At 37.8% G+C, this 24,178-nt stretch overlaps 1 protein-coding gene across 5 annotated transcripts in view; it reads right to left on the bottom strand.

The window, feature by feature from the left end:
- DENND4C (DENN domain containing 4C) overlaps window positions 1-24,178 on the bottom strand; it is a 77,416-nt gene that overhangs the window by 7,497 nt on the left and 45,741 nt on the right. For 3 of the 5 annotated variants that reach the window (XM_040090066.2, XM_040090064.2, XM_058424113.1), the window contains 14 exons: window positions 23,823-24,029; window positions 23,010-23,138; window positions 22,153-22,297; window positions 21,673-21,819; window positions 19,373-19,498; window positions 18,400-18,540; window positions 14,443-15,590; window positions 12,695-12,875; window positions 10,167-10,276; window positions 7,277-7,452; window positions 6,125-6,307; window positions 4,343-4,532; window positions 3,135-3,380; window positions 1,678-1,795 (listed from right to left, as the gene is read on the bottom strand). In XM_040090066.2, the coding sequence (XP_039946000.1) occupies window positions 1,678-1,795; window positions 3,135-3,380; window positions 4,343-4,532; window positions 6,125-6,307; window positions 7,277-7,452; window positions 10,167-10,276; window positions 12,695-12,875; window positions 14,443-15,590; window positions 18,400-18,540; window positions 19,373-19,498; window positions 21,673-21,819; window positions 22,153-22,297; window positions 23,010-23,138; window positions 23,823-24,029 (3,247 nt within the window). The remainder of the gene's footprint in view (window positions 1-1,677; window positions 1,796-3,134; window positions 3,381-4,342; window positions 4,533-6,124; window positions 6,308-7,276; window positions 7,453-10,166; window positions 10,277-12,694; window positions 12,876-14,442; window positions 15,591-18,399; window positions 18,541-19,372; window positions 19,499-21,672; window positions 21,820-22,152; window positions 22,298-23,009; window positions 23,139-23,822; window positions 24,030-24,178) is intronic. The other 2 variants (XM_040090067.2, XM_040090068.2) reach the window with 2 other exon arrangements.

Below are 24,178 nucleotides of genomic sequence, written 5' to 3'. Positions count from 1 at the left end.
CATGATTTATTACTTTAAATGTTACACTCAGAATAACACTGAACTATTATATTTTCTGTAAGACAGTGACTCATGAGGGAATAGTAAGTTCATGTACTGGCAGAGAAGTAAGTTTACAGATTAGGCAGTGAGTACATGGTGTGTAAATGAATTGCAGACCAAGCCTAGTAATCTTCATCACATCAACATGATGTTTTCATAAAATTGATGCACACGATGCTTTACAAATGTAATGTTGTGTTTTCAAAATATTTTCTGACACAGCTATACGGCCTGTCTATTTTTCTTCCACATCTAAAAGAGGCCCTTTGCCCCTTTGTTTACATAAATATATATATATTTATGCATCTTCATTCATGGCTAGATGATTTGGGGATGCTTTTCATCTGTTAAGGTTACATGAATATGCTTTCTAGAATCTGAGGGAAATAACCCATGTTGTTCTGTGCTCTTGACTGTAATTTTCTAATCAGTCTCTTTATTTTTAGGACATTTTTTAACAACCCCCTTTTAATTCCTTAGAACCAAAATTAGCATGCAAGATAGCTTTTAACACACTTTTTACTAGTTAAAACATGGATTTAGAAGCTTAGGTCAACAAAGTTTTTTTCATGATCAGAAGTAAGGAAACCCTTAAGTTCTTATAACCAGTCTGCCTGATTTTATGCCAGACAAGCCTTTCTTTGATCTTACTTTTTGTCAGTCAAGAGGGATGCCAAATGCACCTATTAAAGGGACTGGTGATGTTTCATTCATGTTGGGGAGGTTGAAGCCAAAAAGCCCTATAAATATGATAGCCTATATTCTGAGAATGAGAAACCTGTAAGTGAGATAGAATTGAAAGTAAGTTTTGATGTTTGAGATGTATTAGCTACTGGATGTCTGGGAAAACAGTTATGTGACCAGCTGAAGGTTACCTGCAGCCAGACCCAGGTCAAATGGAATGTTCTGTCTCACCCCCCAATGGTTCATCCCACACCTGTACCCCTCCCCTGAAGTATCAGGTATCTGTAACCACATTGGCACAAGTCCTGTTCCAGCCCACCCTGAGACCCCTTATCAGGTGGCTTCAAGGGTGGGCCGGTCTCTTGGCCCTCTTCCTCTCTGCTCCTTGCTTTTTGCTCGCCCCCACTCCCAACCTCTTCCTTTCCCCACCTTCCTAGGCCTTGCCACGAGCTGCAGCCTGGCAGCTCAGAGCAAGGCCTCACATCCCTTACAATAAACCCCATCTTCTAAAACCCAACTTCAGAGATCTCTCGTCTACATTTATCTACACCGTCCTGGAGTCCACAGCAGCAGCAGTGAAGCAATTTCTACACATTCATTTACAGAAGTAAAAGATACTTTTTTGCAATACAGCCTTCTTGTAGATGCCTGCATAGCTATTACCAGATAATGCAGTGAAGCATTCAAATCAAGTGAGGTTTATTTGGCACCATGTCTTGAGCAATTCCTCCCATCCTGTAAGTGTATGATATATGTTGAGCAGATCAAACTTATTTTCATAACTAATTTGATACCCAGACTATGTGAAGTACCTAAGGGATTGCAGATGCTTTACATGCTAAAAAAAATATTGCAAATTGATGGGCTGTGTACACTTCAGCCACTATAAACCAACAGTTTCTTTCAATAGTCTCTTCTCCCTCTGTTTTCTGTAGCATTTGTTTTACTTACTGAGATTTCTCCAAGATATATATAGGGGCTCCCCTGGCTCTTGGTGGAGGTTGATATTGTCCCATAGAAGATGGATGTATACTAGCTTGCTATCTTGAGCAAGAGATGTCAAAGGAAGCTAAAACACAAGAGGAAAGGGATTATGTCTTAAAAAAACCAATACAGTGTTACATTATCTTAAATCCTGCTCTTTTACTATTTTTGCAAAGAAGATTAGCTTTATTTAACTTGAATCCAACAAACAGTAGCAGATGTTATCTTCTTCAGTGAACTGCACTCAACCGGAGCAGTCACAAGTACTGCAACATTTAATTACCTTTTTTAGTTTATCCTAATGTATGAAGACCATTTAGTTTTCTACAGGCATCTGAAGAAAATATTTATGAGTATATATCTGGAAATTTCTTTTGTGCACCAGACACCATACTTGACCTGTACTACTAATCATATCGTATTGCAATATCTTCTGGCCTGATGAACATTTGGGTATGCATGTCTACATGTTGGCCTTCCCAAAAAGCAGAAAGAATCTTCCTAAGTATACAAATATGAACTATTTGTTTCCATTAAAAATATATGTAGTAAAAACAACACTTAAGTAATTATCTTATAAAATTAAGTGCCTCTGGAATCACTAATACAATAACAATTACCAGGCATGAAAATCTTACCACTTAGTGCATATATTTAAATAATAATTACATGATATTATGTCTCATCTTGCTGTTTTCACTGTTAATGCATTGTAGTTTTCCAGGATGCTTTAGATTTCATTAGTATTGTCTTCAACTACATTTAGTGGAAAATTTTTCTCAGTTCTAGGTGGGTGTTTTTTTGAAAATTGAGGGGAAGAATTTTAAAGTTGAAGTGCGTACAAGTAGATAGGCAAATACTACTTTTTTGGCATGCATCAGGTACAAATACATATTTAATTTCAATTTGTACCTACACATAAAAATTATATCGGTTTCACTCTACTGGTGTAAATTGGAAAGGCAAGATACTCAAAAGATAGATCTGGTCTACATTTTTTTGTTCTAGTCATATAGTAATGAAACTCAGTGGAGTTTGAATAGTAAAACCTATTCTCGGAAGAGAACAAAAAAATACTGTCCAGTAACTTTAAAGATTGTAAACTCGTGTGTAACTCACCCTCTGTTTATTGCAATATATTACAATTTTTGAGTTCTTCACAGAAGAACATCTTGTTTCCTACTCCTCAATGAATCTTACTCCCTGGCTTCCTAAAAGAGACCATCTTGACTAGAATTTGAAGACTCTTTTCACACATTTCCCTTCAAGAATCCTTGTGGGAAACAAACCTATCTACATGTATAACAAAAACACAAGAACTTATATTCATTTATCCAGGAATTACTTACCCAGTCGTTTTGAACCAAGCTCTTCAACTTAACGCACTGTAATACCTGCTGATCTAACACGAGGAAGCCATTTACCTGCATTCCCTCATTGCAGTGTTCAGATGTTAGAATGAGTCCAGGTAGGTTGCTGGGCAGATCCAACCGTTGGAAATACCAGACTAGGTTCCAGAAGATTATGGGGTGCTGATTGATGAATTTGGATGTATGGATTACTTGCTCTCCCTCATTCTCCAACAGTGACTCAAGCTCCTTATGCAGTACCAAAGGGCTCAAATAGGGTACAGATACAGGGGCAGGGTTACATTGTTTTATTAAAGGATCCTAAAAACAGAACATGCACAAAAAAGAGAAAAATAGTTTTGCTTTTTTGGTTTTCTTTGTTTTGGGGTAGTCTTGTTTGTTTGTTTGTTGTGGGATTTTTGTTTGTTTTTGCTTTTGCTTTTTTACTAAGTCAAAGAAGATTTTTCTTTCAGAAATACTTTTCAGGAATACTTGGAAACCTTCATTCCAGAGTTTCTTTTGACACTTGGAAGAAGATTCTGGAGCTAGTGAATACACAATAACATCAGCAGTTTTGACTGTTGGGGATTTCTTAATTTAAAGATCAATCACCTAGGCTTTCTCTATTATGTGAACAAGAAAAAAAAAAAAAAAAAAAAAAAGCCGATTTGCTAGAACTTGTTCCTGATTCTGCAGTTTCAAACTATCTAAGCTGGTAGCCAGTACCAAGCCTGCAGCAATGGAAATTGAAGAGATATGTCAGTAATTAGATCAGCTGTGGAACTGAATCATGACTTCACATGATAAGGCAGCCTCTGGAAAATACCAAGTACCAAGAGAGAGGAGAAACACTTTTTTTTCCCCCCAGGAAAGGTAAGAGTCTCAATACTGCCTCTTACCTTCTCCCATCCACTCAACAGGTAAGCCTAATGGAATATACAGTAGGAGTGTAAGTAAATGCACAGAAATGGAATAAACTTTTGTTCTTGCAATGTTTTGCACTGTTGTGTTTAGCTGGCTCTCGGAGTTGCTTTACTGTTGGACTTACAGTTTTAGAAAGACAAAGACTAGCTTCATTCTGTTAGACAGAGCATTTCAAATCAAGTAGAACTTGAGTATTGGAAAAACAATTTTAGATTAACTGAACTTAGATTGTAAGAAGGTGAAAATATGCTTGGCCATTCCCATTCCTCCAACGGACAAGAATGCTGGTAGTAGAGTATTATTAAGTTCACTGTCTTCAATATTTTTCTCTCAACTGAATATGCAGCTTCTAGACTTACCACAGATTCCTGCAAACTATTTGGAAGACTAACTGTTGAAATGCCATGAGACGGTCTCTGAGAGAGATCAATGTTTTGCAGCGGCCCTCCTACACTGTGGCTCCGAGTCAAGGACACTCCCCTTTTTGGTGGATTATTGGCATGTGTCTTCATGGCTGTGGGATCTGTAGTCTGTTCTTCCACCAAATCACTGTGTGAATTTTAGAAAAAAATATACTAATATTTCAGCATTTCTATGGCAACAAGAAGGAAGCAGAGAAAGGCTGCCAAGTGAAGATCCCAAATGAATTTTCTCTATTAATAAGAAGCTGTATTTTCCCAGTTAGCTCCATCGTTTAGGGAACACAGAATAAAATGCCTCTCAGTATAAACATCCCTTCAGAAAAGCAGCTAGGTATAACTTGAAATATGAATCTGAAAGCACTGCAGTTCTGTACAGAAACCACTGCTCTCGTACAGCTTTACCTTGCTTAAAAAACCAGCAATTTGCAGTTTTGCCAATCTATGGAGATTATTTTCTTTTTACTATGCTCATCTTTACTTCCTCTTCCCTTTATGTTCTAATATCATAAACAGAACAACAGTATAGCACAAAGCAATTTGAAAATTGCATGCAAAAGTAATAATGAAGAAAAATATGTCAAACTCATCCAGCAAGCTAATTTAAGTAAACTCAGGCTTGTCAGATTTAATGCATGCAATCAAGGCATTTGCAGATCTGGGAATATTTGTTCTGTGCTCTTTATAATTACAATGGATAAAACTACAGCTTCAACTACAACACAGAAGAACAAACAAAACAAAGTGTCTGCTTCCATACAATCTATAGAGAAGGTGGTTATTTACAGGTTACTTTTGGTGTTAAATTTTACTTTGATTAAAAATATACTGTCATCAAAATTAAGATGTTAACATAAGCAACACCACCTTTAATTTTTAGTGTATTAAGACTAACTATTATTGCATTGATTTAAGTTTTAGTTGTCTGACACAGTCATTAGCTCATTACTCTCAGGCACTAGTACTCTGGAATTTCAAACTGAATGATGATTAAAAATCCCCAAGCAGTTACAACAAAATATAACTAATCCCAGCAAAAAGGTTACAATTATTTCAGTTCTTCCCTTTGTCCAGCATGACACATCTTCCTTAATGTTTGGGGTTTTTTCCCCTCAAACTGTTTCAAAAGTGGTATTGGTTTTTTCAGAGATTCAGGGGTTTTGTTTGTTTGTTTTTGTGTTGGTTTGTTGCTGTTGTTGTGGGGGGGGGGGGGGCGGGTGTTGTTTTTTGTTTTTTTTTTTCCACAGAATACAAGCTCAGCACAAGTCTTGAGTGCTCTATTTTCCCAAACACTTTGCTTGAGAGAACTTTTCTCTCAAGCAAAGTGTTTCAGCAAATGGACTTATTGTTTCCCACAATGCAGTGTCCTTCTTATTAAACCATACGTACGAGGAAAGGAGAAGCACTGTTTGAATTTCTGTGTGAGTTTAAGCAGTGATTGGGTATTATTAACCACACTGAGTAGAGGTTTTATCTATTGATCAACAGCAGATGAAGTGTCATTTCTATAGCTGTATCTCTAGAAGGTACTCACTTGGTGGACTGAGTTTACTTCAAACTGATAAAGGCAAGCTTAAAACATCCAAAAAGTGAGAAAGGAAAGAGATGATCCTCAGGTTACAACTGTATTTCATGGTGTTTGGTATTAAAGCCAACCTTAGCCCTGTAAGTGTAAAAGTGCTGATGCATTTCTGACTGAACTAACAATCCTGTTTTACCTACCCCTGCTCAGCTGCAGAGCTGATTTCTTCAGCTATGGTGTGGCTGGACTGCAAGTGATCTGAAAAACTGATCAAGTCAGCAACAGCTGGACTGGTCAACAGTTTCTGCTCCAGAGGATCTGTGGTTAATGGAAGGGTGCCACTCTTTAAACTATCTCCTGAGGTACTTTGCTTCAGGAAAAAGCTAGAAGTACAATAAGAATGGGAAGGAGAAAAATACAAAGGTAAAGATATAAGCATAAAATCATAAAGTTATTATCTTCTATATTTACTTTTCAAAAGTAGCAAAAAAAGGAAACAACATTAGAAAGCTTGACAACAGCTGGACAAATTTCATCTTACTCTCACCCCTGCAACTTATACAGGCAGAGTAAATTAACACATAGAGAGATTTGAACTGCAAAAGAAGACATCCTACACTGGACATAAATCATTACCAGTGACCTTAGTCTGTCATGGTTTCAAATCAGCACCAGGTGACACGTCACGGAAAAGGGTTGCTTTTGTAATGTGACATTACAGACTACATGATCATACACCCTTATAAGCACATGGCAACCCAAATATGACTTGCTTTTCTAAGTACACACTCTACAGCTAATACAGATGTTCAATTTCTGCATTAGAAAACACGAGTGGAACCTCTGTTACACAGCAATAACCACTACAGGGAGAGACAGAACTTAAAATTAAGTTCCATTTTTCACAATGCAACTAAAAGTGGTTAAAAACAGAGAAGCTGCTAGCAAGCTTGGTCTGGAAAAAATTCTTTGTTGACAGATTTAAAAACCTCTTCATATGCTTTCATAAAGTTTAAAGTCCATAGACTTTGTTTTAACATCCAAACAAAATAAAAACTGACTGACACCATCTGTACAGTTATGCTTACAAAGAAAATAGGAAACAAAAACATGATAAAAAGACAACCAGTTCTTTGGGTTTTGGCTGTTTTACAATGCAACTTGATAGTTTACACTACAAGTTTCACTTTAAGTTTACACAACTTATTATTTCCTTCAGTACAGTCATGACCAGTCCCAAATAGGCAGTAACATTCTAGTGTACATCTAGATGGGGAAAGATACCAAAGATATCCTCTTGTGAAGGATCAAGGTACAGAGGCAGAAATGGAGCATCTCTAAAATGCACTGACCTTGCAGAGCCACGAAGGTCTTTAAATTCAACATTAAGCAAAGGTAGGAAAGTACTTTTACAGAAAGGGCAGGTAGTGTTCAAATTTGAGTCATCTGCTGTCCATCCAGCCATGATTTCTTCATCATAAACCAAAGCATCACAAGCTCTACATTGAGAGCAGCTTGACATCAAAACCTAGAACAGCAAAGAATTAATATTGTTTGGATTCTTTAACAATTGTTTTTTATAGGCTTAGTACCAATAGAATTTTAACAGGTATCAGAAGGCCAACGGGGAGAAATTAGTGAGTCCACCACTTCTTTTTCACCATACTCAGAATTATCTCATCCACATATAAGTTTTACCTATGAAATGAAGATATTAGTAATTTATTTCTGCCTTGAAAGAAGTGTTACCCTAAAAGGCTACTAATTTAGCATTTGCAGTTGCTTGCTTCTATGAAGATTCAGCATATACAAATCGTTTTGAATTGTATGAGTAGATGCATGTCTACTTATCTAAAAGAGGAAAGAAATTCCACAAAACCAATCAAACACAAAAGAAACCTCATTTATAAAAGGTTTATTGACCCTGGCTGAATGCCAGGTGCTCACCAAAGCCACTTTCCCAATCTCCCTGGCGGAGTGAATAGGAGAAGAAATATATGACAAAAGGCTTGTGAGTCGTGATAGGGACAAGGAGATCACACATCAATCACTATTACAGGCAAAACAAGCTCAGCTAGGGGAAATTAATTTAGTTTACTGCCAATTAAAAGTTCAAGTACAGTAATGAAAAATTACCCCCAAATTTTAAAACACCTTCCCCCTACCCTTCCCCTCTTCTCGAGTTTCACTTTAATTTCTGATTTCTCCACTTTCTTCCCTAAAATAGCAATGGGAATGGGGAATGAAGATTAGAGTCAATTCATCCCACATTTTTCTGACACTCCTTCCTCCTCACACTCTTTCCCTGCTCCATCATGGGGTCCTTCCCACAGGATATGGTCCTACACAAAGTTCTCCAAGGTAAGCCCTTCCTATAGGCTTCAGTTCTTTACTGGTTGCTCCAGCATGGATCTCTTGCAGAGTCATGAGTCCTGCCAGCAAACATGTTCCAGCCCAGGCTCCTCTCCCCATGGGATCATAGGTTCTGCCAGGGTCATTGGCCCTTGTCTATAGGGTTAGCTTCCTTTGAGCATTCACCTACTCTAGCATGGTTTAGATGGCTGCAGGGGCATGGGGCACTATGGTCTTCGCCGCAGGTTGCAGGGGTCTTCTGGTGCCTGGAGCACTTCCTGTCCCTCCTTCTGCACTGACCTAGGTATTTGCAGAGGGATTTTCTGTTACATTTTCACTCCTCTCCTGCAACTGCTGTTGCACAGCATTATCTTCCCTTTCTCAAATACACTCTCCTAGCACTGCTGCCACTGTCACTGATGGGCTTGGCCCTGGCCAGTTGTGGGTCCATCCTGGAGCTGGCTGGCATTGGCTCTGTCGGACACAGGAGAAAATTCTGGCAGCTCCTCTTCCACCAAATCTTTATCATACAAACCCAGTACAAATGGAAAACTTGTAGAAAGACACAAGAATGTTGTGTCATTACCTAACAGAAGTCTCACCACTAAACTAGATAGAGAACTGGAAGAAAGATGGCAAAATTTATCCTGTACTAACTGAAGAATAGACAATACACCTTGTTCCTCTTCATTGTTTCAGTCACAGGCGTGAAAAACCACCAAAACCCAGCATCAAACGCAGCTTCTAATAAATTTTAGAGGTAATATAATTTAGATATTCATTAAAATGACATTTTTTTACTATGCTATAACCTTTATATAATGCAGTGCAGAAGCTCAACAAGCCTAGATGTACAGAACACCAAATATAAATGAAAATGACATAAGATCTAGCAAAATAACACTGCAGCTGAGAAAGAAGCAACCAAGGCAAACACAGAGACCATTGCCTCTGTATCTGAAATCTGAAAGTATCTACAGGTAATAACTGAAACAGAGAACCATACTAAAACATTGTTTCATTTGGTTCAGCTGGTACAGAATTAATTTCTTCTTAGTGTTCTTTATAATCCTGTGTTTCAGACCGGTAACAAGCTCCATGTTAATTGACAACACTCCAATGTTTTCATTATTCTGGCACAGGGCTTTATACATCATCATGGACTTTTAAAATTATTTGCACAGCTCAGCCAGGAGGCTGTGAGGGGACACAGCCAGGACAGCTGACTTCAGCTGACCAAATGACACTGTGTAACATCAAGTTCAGAGATAGAACTCTGTGTTTTTTGAAGATAGCTCTTTCTTGAGGTGTCAGGAGGCTGACTGATCTTTTACTATTTTCTTTTGCCGTGTCTCCCTATTTTTTATCTTTTCCCCAAAATTCATGTATTAAATTGTCTTTATCTCAACCCTCAAGCTTTGCTAATTTTTTTTCCTCCCTTTCAATTCTGTCCCGCACTTAAAGGGGATTAAGCAAATACATGTGTGAGGGCTTTGGTGCTGGCTGTGGTCAACTCATCAAAATTATTTGGTAACAACACAATTTTAATAAGGAAAATAAAATCTAAAACCTCACAAAAGATCCTGTTTTATCTCTAACTCCTCTTTCACTTCAAGTTTTGATCCTTCCTTCAACATCTTTATATATATATATATATATATATATATATATATATATATATATGATGGATGCATAAAAGTATTTAAGACACTCTTCTTTTTTAAAGTTGCTGTCACACTCCAAAGCTACAAGTATTAAGCATCTCTGCAGTAGAAACAAGGAAAAAATTGTTTTTTAAAAAAAACAATCACAATGCAACTAAACAGGTAATTAATGCATACAGCACTAGTGACTAATTATAGCTTTCACCTATGAGTTTATTAATCTTACCTCCATTGCATAGTTCTGGAAAATGCTGGATAAACTAGTATTATGTGAAGAGCTGTGCTCTGATTTCTCAGAATCTAGAACTCTCATACTTTTTGGGAATGAAACTTCACCTGTACAAAAAGAGTCATTTGAGTTTTGTATTCAAGCAAAGAATAATTAATCCATCCCCAAAGAAAACAACTGCTGTTCAACCAAGGCAAGAAAATTGTACCAAAAGATCTTCAGAGACAGGAGTATCTGTAACTCACTGACATTACAATTACAATACAGATAAATATAATGTTCATGATTAACATGTCAAGGTTATTTTTCTAACACAATATATCACAGATACAGTAAAAGAAAAACACAAACAAAAAACCAGACAAAACCAAAAAAGACCAGTAAGATTGCTCAATGTACATTGACCAACTCTAAAAAGTTAGTAATGATTTCTTGAAAAATACATCCATACTATTGGGGATTAGATTTGTTCCTTTTCGTCTTAAAGAATTTTTCCCCATAAGTTACTAGGAAACAAAGTGCTGATACTTAGAGGGCACTTGACTAACACAAAAAGACACGGCCAGGAGGGAGACCCGATCACACGAAGTTTTGGGGAGGGAAAAGGACAGGGCTGGGGGGAGCTGAGTTTCTTTTTTCCTGCTCTTGGTATCAGAGGGGAGGCACGGTCAGGCTGCTGCTTGCTGCGTGAGGAGTCCACTGTTAACAGAGGGTGCCATCCTGGGAATTCTACCACCATCCATCATCTGCTGGAGTGCTCAGGAATTCGGAGCCCCTTCGCCTGCCCTGCTGGAGCTGGGCCAGCCCTGCCCAGCCATCGCGGCTTCTTCAGCACTGCTCACTTTGCCGGGACACCCCCTGCCTGCCGGGACATTCCTCTTGTACCTGCTGGGGACATCCTGCCGTTCCATCCACCAGCCCGGGAGTTTCCACCATTCCAGCCTGGTGCTCTCGGGGTCCCAAGGGATCAGACTGCCCCAGGCTTTGTGAAACAAAGCCCCTCGAGGTTCCTGGTTCTGTTTATTATTAATGCTGTAGTTGTTGTTGTTTGTTTGTCCTGTTATATTTACTAGTAAAGGACTGTTAGTCCTTTCCCCATAGCTCTGACTGAAAAGCCTCTTTAATCTTTTAAATTATAATAACTTCGAGGGAAGAGATTTGAATTCCCCGTTCCTAGAGAGGCTCTTCCCCTCCCTAGCAGATACCTGTCTTTCAAACCAAGACACATTCGTACATAAAAAATGTAAGGACAGCACCAAGTGAGGAATATGGTATCAAAAGTGCCATTACTGCACTTAGATTTTCCCTGATTAACACTGCACTAAAACAAATAGACTTTCTTTGGTAATGCTAGGTTTTATAGTTATGAGCCATAACCTTGGTCATGGTTATGAAGAAAAAGGGGAAAGGAATTGGAATACATTCATCAGAAGGAAATGGTTAGAATCACTCCAAGAAGGTAAAATTATCAAAATTATTTTTTTACAAGCCAAATTTCTTCTACTAAAAAGATCACCACCAATGTTCCCTCATCATAAAGGAGGTTCCTCTGTTTTTTTAGCTCAAGATTACAATTGTGAACAAATTTTATATACCCTGTTGGCTGCCACTCTTTATAGTTGCCTCTTATAACCCTCCTAACTAACTGGAACTAGAAGATATCTTGTCAAGATTTTGTGATACAGAGCCACTTCATCTCCAGTATGCAGATAGTTCTTCCTCTCTTGATGCAAACAGCTTTACAATATTTGCATCAGTGAAGAATTGTATTGGAAAGAGACCAAAACCAACCCTACAGCTGGTTCAGACACATCCTTTTTTTCTCAAAGTAAGAATCAAATCTAACTCAATTAAATCTGAACTAAAAATTACTAGACTTATTTAATCCAGTTTTACATTTGGCAGGGAGGAGGGAAGGACAGTTTGTAATAGGCTCACAGTCGTCAGCTATTCACCTACATAAGTTCAAATGAAGTATGTATCCAACACCTCCCATTCCATGCTGGAATAGAACTTTTAGTGTGTATTGCTTTAGGGTTTTTGTGCACATCCAACTATGGGGGTGTTCTGTTGGTTTGGTTTCAGTTAGTTTGCCTCTTTCCTCCCTCAAATGATCTGTCTCTTAGTTATGCAACTAATTCTCAAACTGCTTAGCTTTTCTGCATTAATATTCCACTACTAATACTTTCAAGAGTCTTAGGACTTTACACGAATGAGCAGGTGTTTCTTGCTATAATTAGTTAGCAATCTTCCTATCACATAAAAGAAGTATTTTCATGGTTAGACACCAACATATTGTATCAGCTTTTTATACGTTCAATGAAGAGAGAAGCATTAGCTACTTGCTACTGCAAGAGAAGAGTACAGAATGGAAGTAAAAATTTGCTTGTAATTCTCTTAAGGGCTTGAAATAATTTGACGTTATCATAGCCTGCACTGTTCTGAGTGATTTCACATATAGCAGTTTTCCCTGTTTGTTGTATTATAATCAAGTTATCAGGGGAAACAAAACCAAATTATCTCACCTGCACAGTAATGCTGTCTTCCGACATCTCCACCACTGCTGCTACTGCCAAGACTAGTAGTGCTTTGTGCAAGCTCATTTGCAAGTAGGCCTGGGACTCCAGTTCTTGATGACAGATTATCTACTAAAATATTATCTTCAAAGCCCACAGGGAAGTTAAAGTCTGGTTGATGGCTTTCTTCCTTTAATGCAAGAAAAAAAGTAGCATTTTTTAGTACATCTGTATCCATTATCTGACTTCCACCTTTACCCTAAAGAATAAATAATTAAACTAGCAGATTGAGATAAATCCTGATGTAAAAAAAGATTATCAGATGTAAGATAAATCTACGTAGCCTCAAAAAAGTGTAGATATTAGACAAAGCAGGAAGATATTGAAAAACTGACAAACTGAGTGATATAAAACTGACAAAACAATAGGGATATAAATTTCCTCATTACAGGAGAAACAGAAAAAAAGATGGAGAACAACAATTTGTCAGACATTACACAAAATTAAGTAACTACCAGAAAAAAGGTTCAAGTTAAAGTCTTATTTTCAGAATTGAAGACAGGAAGGAAACATACCAGGTGAAATGATGCAGCAATAACTGAATCAACAAAACATAAAATGCAACAAAGTATCATAATTAGGATATTAAAAAAAGGTAACTTAAATAAATAAAATAGGAGAGAATGGAAGGATGCTTGAAGAAAAGTGAAATAAGTCCCATCCTTGGAATTATGTGCCATTAAACAAAATTCTATGCAACAGGTCAGTCTAACAGAAAGACACAGAAGAAAACACAGTTCACAGGAAAAAACCTCAGGAAAGAAAGCAAGGCAGCAAGATTTCATTGTCACAGGCAACATCTGGTTCAAAAAATAAGAATTTATTTGTATTTATTTATTTAGGACTAGAGACCCCATTAGTAGTATCAGTTAAATTTCTTTCACATAGAAGTAAAGTCAGTTATCATTCCCCTCTCTACCTTTTATGATGGCTGGGCAAAGAGAGGAGAATTTGAGAAAGGCAACAAGAAGCTATTTTAATAGCCTGAAGAGGAGAGAAATAAGATCTTTAAAACCAAACACCAGATTGAGGGATTAACTGGATCAAGGAGATGCTTTTCTAACTGAGAAAACTGTGTTTGATGGCACAATAACAAGACATAACAAGAAAAGAGGAAGTTAACAATATTCATCCCTGTATATCCTCATCCATTCTAGTCATTACTGTGTGAAATGTTTCACTCTGAAAAACACCTTGTTAGTCACAGAAGAACTATAACATTTGGTTTTAAAATTCCCTATAACTAAATTTACTAGATCTCAGGCTGTAATTTATTACTTTCAACTTTGACCCTAACCTGACTTCCTGAATTTGTAATTTATTTTCACAACATAGTTTTCTAAAGTATGACAGGGCACTATGGCATCATTTAAGGTGACATAAATTTTTACTTACCAGTGTTTCTTGGTATTTTATCTTTACATATAAATAAAAAGATTAATAAACAAATGGGGGAAATGTTGAGGAAAAAAAGCTAAAACTTAAGTGCGTTGAGACCATCTAATTTGCTTTTGCCTGAAAAGTTTTGGGGTTTTTTTTAATGGCAAGGAAAACTACCATAGATAAATTATAATTTTTATTAGCTACTACAAGCAAATACTTAATAAAAAACACCACCTAGAGAAGCAATCATCTGGACATAGAAGTTAGCTGTCTAACTTTGTGTCCCCTAGTTTTTTATACTGAAAAACGCTTACCTCATCATCTGAGTAACTATATGCTGATGTTACAACTTCCCACATCTTACTGGCCACATTGGCAGCTTGCTTCATTCCTGATTTCAAAACATCAATTTTTGGTCCAGACAGTATATTGTCTAACTTCAGATTGGATAAAGTTGTTACAACAGTTCCCAATGAGCCATGTGGAGAAGAACGACCCAGTCCTGTCAAAGACAAAGACCGCTCCTTTTGAACTTGTGGATGAGTTTGTTGCTTTGATCGTCCAGTGAATGTTTTGGATCTGGAGATGGAAGGACTTCTTCGATTTTCATAGCACTTGGAGGATGGCAGGATGGGATCCAAAGGCAGGCTTGACCTCCTTTCTTGGGAGTGAACAAGTGTACCAGAAGCTTCTGTTTCCTTATCTGGCTTGTGCAGTTCCATGCTGGGAAACTTACTACCCAATGGGTTCTTCAAATTCATATAGCTCTCTATTTCATCTGCCAAATTACGTGCTGCAACTGGTGACACCAACTTTTCCCGAGGTTCTGAATAACCTGGTTGTGTGCTGTCAGTAGCTAGCAAAGACAGAGGATCCAAGCCTACTTCAACATCTTCCCTTTCGATAGGCTTAACCACTCCATAAAAGCTATTTCTTTTAGCAGTTGCATCTTTGGATTCTGGTTTCTGGTTTTTAGACTCAGCTGACTGTTCAAGATTCATGTCTTCCACAGTGGTCGTATTTCCATCCCTTCCATTCTCCAGATGCTCCTGCCCTGCCCCAGGTTGTTCCAGCACTGACAAAGACCTATGTTCTAGGTCCCAATCACTCTTAGTCACACCACTCCAAGTGCCACTTATGTCAGAAACCTGCTGGTCAGTGATATTTTGAAAGCTGTGGGATTTACTCATATGAGAGGGTGAAGTTTTGGCCCCAGATAAAGCTGCTGTTAGGATCTTGGCATCTGCTCCCATCATTATTGCTATTTCTTTAGAATGCAAGTCCAAGCTGCCTTTTTTCAGCAGCATTCCAGCTTTGCTTTCACTGCTGAAACTGCAGCTTCTCTCTGAAAACAGTTTTTGCCTCTTCTGTCTTTTTTCACTTGTTTTCTTAGGAGAAATGTTACCAAAGACTGTATCTTCAACTGAATCCTCAGTTATGAACAGTGGGCCAGAAACTGTTTCTAAAAGAGAAAATGCATTAATAATATGGTACTCATAGCCACCAAAAATATTTATTTCCTGAAACCACCTAAAGTCTCCTTAATCTCCTTACATAGAGAAGACTGGGAGCACGACAGTCCCAAGATATCAATTAAGAAGTTACACTAGCATGAACACGTTAAAACTCACTGCAAAGTCACTGCAAAGACATCCTGCAGATCAAAAGCCACCTACTCTTCGGAGTCAAAGCTCTTCATAGCTTCTACCTCTTTTCCCTGTGCCAACACCCAGAGAGTAAGTACTGTATCCATGAACTAAAGCAAACTCCAATTTTAAGTAAAAGTCGCTCAGTTGGTCTTGAGTATTTTTACCCCTAAAAGCTACATTCACCAGATTTAAACATCAAACTCCATAGTTCATTCTGGTTCTGAAAAAAACCTATTATGTGTGTCTGCCCAATACAGATGTATTATTTCATTTATGACACAGCTGTATATTTAGAAAATGCTAATTAAGTTTAGCATGTGGAAGACATAAACTAATCTTGTAAGTGCTCCTATTTCCTCAGGGTAATTGTGAATATTTACTACCTAGATAGCTGTGTATCATGGGTTGGCACAATTTTTTTTTCTGGATATAGAGAATGTAAAATGTTTTTCTCTGCCCTAACCATAGCGTAGGTTGAGGGGAGGAGGACAGGGACTTATTAGGAGGCAGGCTGAGGTACTGGCAGCTGAGTTGACCAATGAGAACTGTCAATGCCACTTTGGAAGGAACATTTAAAACCAATCTGCTGGGAGCACCTTGCTCTCTCGCTTTAGGATCAGCAATGAGGTAACATCATGGGTGGCGGCAGCCTCGGGTCGGGCTCTGCTGCCCTTTTGGGCGGCCGGGCCGGGCCTGTGGGTGTCTGAGGGCCGCTGCCCGCACAGAGAGAGCCGGGGCCGGCTGAGCCCCTTTCCCTTGCCTGCGGGCAGGGGAGAGGGGCAGCGGCAGCTCGGCAGTGCGGGGCCGTGTGCTCAGACCACGGCACAAGGGGCCAAAACATGGCCCAGCTTAATCACCGCTGGCAGCGGAGAAAGCAAACCTGCAGCTCTGTAACAACTCTGAGCTGGATCGCCCTAGATGAGACTGAGGGGTGGAAAAAAGGACTTTTACTAGCTTCTTTCATCAGCACGGCCTTGCATTTTTTCTTCAGCCCTGCAGTCCGGTGCGTGCACGAGGCCTTTGCAAGCCCGGGCAAATTTAACCCTTTCTTAGCAACACGGGACTTTTAAAGCACAATTCTTCTTCGAGAGAAAGAAAGAAAAACAGAAGGTACATGGAACAGACACTGCATGAAGTCAGTTAGATAAGAAGTGAAAGAACTAATAATATTAGAATAGGATTGAAGAAGTGGGCATTTTTAACTGGACTTTTTAAAGGTAAATTATGAGGAAATTAACTGTTCTTTGCAGCACCTTAGTATTATTTGGGTAGAATGCTATTCTAATCAAAATTAAGGACTGGTGTAATAGAGATTTATTTGGGAACTTAGAAACTTCTGCTCTTGGGTCAAAAAAGAGGTCTCAGCCTTTTGAGACAAAGATAATTTTAGATCAGAAGAAGTATTCGTAAATAATACCCCAGATACACTGAGAAGCTCTGTGCATAGAACATCACAGTCTGCGAAAACTCCGGGCGGCAGCAGATGTGTGTCAGAGCATTGGACTATTTAATCTTACAGCAAACGTCTTCATATAAAGATCTCAGAAAGACTCTTCTCCTAAGTAACGAGTAGTTATGTCTAAGTGGTGAAACTGACTGAAAACCTTAAGTTGTGTCTTTCTGTGTTGTTCAATTAGAAAGTTAATAGTTTGTAAGAAGAAAGAAGTGTGGTTTTGAAGTTTCATTCTGTTTTAGTTTTTTTTTCCCCCAACTTTCTTTTTTTCTATTCTTTTAGTGTGCGTTAATAAAACTATTTTTTGTTCATTTTTAAGCTTAAGCCTGCTTTGTTTATTTTTCTCCTAATCTCTCCCTCCCACAAAAATATTAACACTAAAACCCCTACATTAATTAGTGTTTCCGCCCAGTTTTATTAAATTCAAACCATTACACTAGGTTAAAACCTCTGTAAGTATGGAAATTCGACTATATTAGGACCTCAGGAGAAGACATGTTGTACCATATTCACCTGCTTGAGGATGTTTGAGTTTCGCATCAGTGCTGCTTCCTGGCTAGTCATCAGTTCTCATAATTGCTGAAATGTTCCAGGCAACTTCTTACCTAAGACTCCATTCTATGGTGCTATCAAGCTACACTGAAACTGGACTATCTTGTCTTATTAAAGGACAGACACAAAGGCTGAAAAAAAAATTGATCCCCAAGATTTGACTTTTCTATATCCGTAAATCTTCCTCATCACAAATCTTGAGACAAGTAAATAAATTTTGTATAACAACAAGACAACACACATTACTCCTGCACGATAGATTGGCAATGTCAGCTGCAGGAATAGAGACTTGTCCAAGATCAGCAAGGTTTAGATGAAAAAATCAGGAGCGGAGACACTAATTCACTTTGTTTCTTAGTGTATTACTGAAACACTCTCAGTGCAGGGCAGGGAAAAATCTTGATGTCAATATACAGAACAGTGATTTTCAACCTCAGAATCCAGAATTTCCTTCTTGTCAATTGCATAAGATAATGGTGGAAAAAGCAAACATTGTGTGAGACACCTGCACCTTGAACAGAAGATTTGTATCTTTTCATAACACAAAACAGATTGCAAAACACTACAGCACAACAAGATTGGGACTTCAGCAAGCTCTGTTTCACCCAGTGGCTCACCATTACTGCTCTTCCTTCCACTGCTATCAAAAATGCCTGATGGAACTTTCACTATACTGTTACCCCAAGCAGGTGGATCAGCTGGACTTGGAGTCTCTATAGTCAGCTGTTGCTTTTCATAAGATTTTTCTGTAGAAATCTCTGCAAGAAAGAGAATGTGAACATTAGTATATCTAGATAGAGATAGAGATATAGAGATATAAAGTTAAGTAACTTATTAACTATTTGCACTGGTACGTAAAATATAAACTTCAACTGTCCCCTTTTATGTAACAACAAACTAAAAGATCACTCCTGCTAGGTACTGAGCATTTCCTGGAAGCAATACCCAGAAAGGTTACAGCATTATGCAGAGAGTGTTTATCTGTTCACAGGGTTATAGCATTTGCCAATTTCTCTCCATGCTATTTTTTCAACTAATCAAAGCAGAATAAGAACAGTAGTTCACAGATTTTCATGCAGAGCTATTTGTTTAATGAGAGTCTTAAAAGCCCTAACTCACACAAAGGATCTCATAACCCAGATATGAAACAAATTCAGTAATGAAAACAACAAAATACAGAAAAGCTAAAGGCAAAATTTGAACAGAAGACAGGAGATGACCATTATGCTGTCTACAGCTGGGAAGAGTTTGTAAGAAAAAGTAGCGCCTTTTATGAGGTCAACAGGTGCAGCTAAAAGATTGTCAAATTTTCAAACAGATAAATGAGAGTAATGCTATGTAAATTACTGTGTACCCCAACATTTGTCCAATTTTTCCATCTATATTAAGTTAATCTAATAAAAGGCTATTTCTATCTATACACATTCCACTGCTATAATTTAGGACGCAGAAGTAAAATAACTATGAAATCTGTTGTATTCTGAGCCTCGGAACACTATTAATTCAATACATTGGGTGTCTGTGGTAATCGAATGCACGAAATACATTTATTACCAAAAGCCTTCTCCAACATAAACATGCATACTTAACCTCCTATTAGATCTTCAGTGTTAGAAGAAATATCTTTGTCTACTTGTGTTTCAGCTGCAGGAAGACTATCGTCACCATCTCTCAAAAGTCCGTCCTTGGATCTGTAACCCTGGTCTGACTGACCACCTGTTAGAAAAAATACAAACACATGCTTCAGGTTCATTTTTCCTTCCTAAATTTGTTTTTCAATAAGGAAATAAAAGATCTGAAATTTATTTGTTTCACATGTTATCTCTCCAGAAAAAGTTCATAGTAAGATCTCCAAAATGTCTAATTTGTGGAAAGATCTACTCAGTGATGATAACACCAGAGATAATTTGGCTATACCAATCCAAATTTACTTTTCTAATAAAATTAAATGTGAGTTATTCCCCTATGGTGACTAGGGTGACTAACTTTTTAATGCACTCTATCTGCTCTCATTCCTTTCCTATTGCATTAGCATGAAATATTTAACTGCTGGGTAAGCTAAATTCTCAAATGCATTAACAAAAGAAATTTAGACAAGCACAGCCATAATTGAGCAAGCTTCTAACATAAATAGAACCCTGGAAAAAACCTGTACTATAAACTGTGCTATACCTTTTGCTGTATGCCAAAGCATATATAATATTATAATTAAAATAGAAAAAGAAAAAGTAAAACGATGAACTTTTTTTTTAAAAAAAGTCTGTTCCTCAGTTAAACTTGCCAGCAGTAATTCACTAAAAACCCCAAAAGTTTCCAGTAATTAAATAAGTTTGTCACATGAAAAATTCCAAAAAGTCTCTTTTCTCTGTTATTTTTATCTGAAGTGCTGCTGCATGTGAAAAATACTAAATGGACATATTTCTCTGCAACATGTTAAACAGCATTGTTTATATACTTCAGAGTATCTATTAGCCCTCATTACTATAACAAAAAAGATCAAAGCAAGCTATTGAGTGTGAAAAGTGTAAGGAAGCGCCATAAAACCTGGGTGACAGATAAAATTCATCTACCATACATATCACTGCTATTTATTTTACCAAAAAATAATAACTATGTTAAAAAGAATTAAAAATTTGAGCAGCCATCAATTAATACATTTGGCTACTATATTAAAAAAATTATATATAGAAAATAAAGTTCTGATATTCTTTGGTGTTTATTTTCTCTATATCAGACCTTTAATAATGTTAGTATCCCTGCCTTGAGCAGTAGTGCCAGTATGCCATCAATAAATGGGTCAATTACCTGCAGGAGTAACATTCAAGAGTAGAAATAATGCACGCGTGCATCCAAGGCTTCACACCATAAGTCTGCACCCCACACCGTGATAGCCAAGGACAAATGCGGCACCCAAGAGACAGCAAAGAGCAAAAAGCAGAGCAACAAAGAGCAGAGAGAAGGGAAGTTCAGTAGTCTAGGCAGACATATCAGGTGAAGCATAGGAATCAGACTCAAACTTCTCTTTACAGACGGGCTCAAGATATTAAAAATATGAAGAGTGTGCAAGAATCATTTTGTACATTAAGTTTTGAAGTACACACAGAAAGGAAGTTTAGTTGAGACTGCACAGGTAGGGTGTGATCAGTACTAAAGCAGATAAGAAGAACCATGCATTTTGTCTTGCCATCTCAAAATATTAACTTCCTGTGCAATCTTCTTTACTTCAGTTTGTCAGGAGGTGTGCACGCTATGTTTAACATGGAGTTTTTCTCCTGCTTATAACCTGCCTTTCCATTCCCATGGTGTCTCCTAAAAACTGTATGATAAAGTTCTGACAATTTCTGTATTTATTTCAAAGTTTAGCAACTACTATTAAGACAATTGAGGCTTTAAAATCACAGTTTACCATACCCTAACATAACACACTAATTCCATGAATGCAGCTTAGACCTTCCTGGAATATGATAAAGGAAAAACCTTTTCAAGTGTTAACCTCCTAATCACCTTGCCAAATATCACTCCTTTCACAGAAAGATTTTACTGACAGAGACTACCACTTCTGTGAATAAATGACAGCATGCAAAAACTAAACAGCCTCATGTGTCAGAGGCTTCATACCTTTTCTGAAGGTTAACAAAAAATGCAGGGTACATGAGACCACAACAAAACATTTATTTTACTTTAACAGTATTTCTGCTATGGTACATTCTGAAATAAAGCATGATGTGCAGTACAACAATAGTGTACTTCTTTTTCTGCACAAATTAACTCCACACTAGTCTACCACCTCAAGAAGGGAAAGCAGTAGTTGTGAAGGAGAAATCAACAGGAGACTAGAAAATTTAGCCTTTTGGGGAACTGTTAGAAGTAAACCCAGCAGAATCTAGTACCTGTACTAGAGTGATTATCAATGGAATCAAGCCTGACTAAGTCACTGACGAAGAGGGTGTGCTCCCCACTGTTAGCATCATTAGAACTATCCACGCTACCATGGCTCACCATGTCCCCATCACTTCCACCCGTGGGACTCTGCAGAGCTAAAGACATGAACGAGAGCTGGTTAGTAAGAGAGGACTTAACTGTTCAGGTTTTTAAACAAATCTAACCTCTTCAGACAACAGTAAATACTTCAGCTTGCACATATAAAATAAGAGTATGAAATTCTGGCAACAGAAATCAAGATAATTAATTCTTCAGTATGCAAAAGACATTATAATCCTGTTACAAGAATCAAGTTGGCAAATACCAATTTTTATACATTTAAAGACAGATTTTCCACTTTCAAAAGCCACTATTTTAGCTGCAATCCCTCAGAAAGCACATCATGCTTCTGTTAACCAGGAATAAATCTATTTCAACTATCTTATTACCTGATATCACAGGCACCCGTGGGCTCTGCGTTGATTTCTTTAAGCACTGCCTAAACTGCGCTGTGCCATGAACTACATTTCGTACCTTTGTCCACAGGAATATGCCACTGCGGTTACCGCTGGGCCAAGAAGACTCTAAAACTGCCTGCAGAAAAAGACATTTTTGCAATAACGAAAACAGTAAGGAAGTTACATTAAAAAGAACAGTATGGTGAGAAGCTTTCCCCAGCACCCCCCGCAAAAAAATTACTTTCAACCATGTGAAGTAGGACAAATACTTGAATTTTTATGAGCTCTTCTCTTTTATTCCATAGCTCAGTACACAATAGCTGTGTAAAACCAAATGGATCAAAATTTATTTAATTAAATAAGGTGGTATTTTTTCTTATCTATATATTTTGATAGCTACAGAAGACCATAGTAGCATTTCCTTTCTTCTTCCTTTATATAGTTTACCATGAAGTTTCATCAGGATATTACAGGAACTTGGAAGCAAAGAAAGAGGGGGAGTCTACTTCAACTAGCTTAATTCCAGCCTTCATCTGTCCTGGATCTTAAAGAATACACCTCAGAATAGTTTTATCTGACATGGAAGCACTAGATGGTTCCAAAATTTGCAAATGGAAATAGTGTAAATATGTATTTCAAGAGAACTTTTGGTGAGCCAAACAGCATGGGAATGCAAATTTAACAGTGTAAAACCATTTGGTGTAGATTCAGTCATTCTGTAAGCATGTCCGAAAGGATTGCGTGACCAACAGTATCAGCAAATCCTAGTGAAGAGCTGCAAGAAACAACCTTAAAAACATGCTACCAGACATTGGGCGTGACAACTGCAAAAGACACTGGACCTTTACCTTATTGTAATAACCATAGGTGATGGCATTTGGCTGTATTCCAGCATTTTTCATTTCAAAAAGGACTCTCACAGCCTGAACAGGCTGACCCCATAGTCCACAGAGCTGCATCACTACTCTGTAACAGACCTGACAAGATACAGAAATGCGTAAATGGACTAAGGACAAGAATTTTGAAGCATCTTAAGGTCTTTTCTGATTTCCAACTTTTACACATGTAAAAGGGAAAACAGTGAGAACAACCAGTTAGTACATAATACGCTACAGCCAGAAGAGGGCGCAAAAATTAAACAGCAAGTCACAGGACCTGAAATAATAGGACTGGTCACACTGTTGAGCACGCAGATTTTTTTTTTTTTTTTCCACTGAGCTCTTCTGTTTGAGAAATAAAGGAGGCAAGGTGCCCATGTGAAAAGCAGGATAACTTGCTGCTGTGTGCCTGTGGATACTACTGAAAGACTAGTATGCTGCACACAAACCCATCATCCCTTCAGTGCAGTAAGGCTGCAAAACATTAAGGAAAGTGCAATAAAACCCAGGGATATTCAAGAACTTTCTTCTGGAAATCATCTGTGAGAAGACTAGCAACACTGACTGGGAGTACTTGACCCAGCAGACACTCAGCTAAGGATAAAATAAGGAATTAATTTCCAGTTGCCATAATTAAGCTGACTTCAGATTATTTTAAGGTGGCTTTAACACAGGTCTAACCGTAAGTATGCATAACCTGGTGGTGTCAGCAAAACACACTGCATTTGCACAGTCATTTGTCTTCTATTTCACAGCTGCAACTTTTTTTGAATTTGCACTTGCCTCATCTAGTGGTTCCACATCGGTTTTCCTCATTTTAATCAGAACATCATATGCCTGTTGCAGTGCTTTGACCTTGGGATGTGCAACTCTGACATAGGCTGGCAGACAAATAAACCATAGGCTGTAACTATGACTGAAGAGACACTTAGCCCATTGGGAGGGGCTTATGTAATACTTCTTGGCTAATTTATGGGCTGTTTTTATCTCCTGTAAGGGTGAAACAAAATAAAAAAGGAGACAAAAGATGTAACATCTTGAATCTAGAACTCAACTCAGATACCAGCTTCTTAAGAGTAAGCATTTAATAATAATAGACACACACTCAGCTGAAGATCTCTTTTTATCATTCTCTTACT

Source organism: Hirundo rustica, chromosome Z (genome assembly GCF_015227805.2).
Source record: "Hirundo rustica isolate bHirRus1 chromosome Z, bHirRus1.pri.v3, whole genome shotgun sequence".
In the NCBI taxonomy this organism is placed as follows: Eukaryota; Metazoa; Chordata; class Aves; order Passeriformes; family Hirundinidae; genus Hirundo; species Hirundo rustica.
Note: the sequence above shows the minus strand (reverse complement) of the source record. Positions and strands in the feature narration are given on the sequence as shown.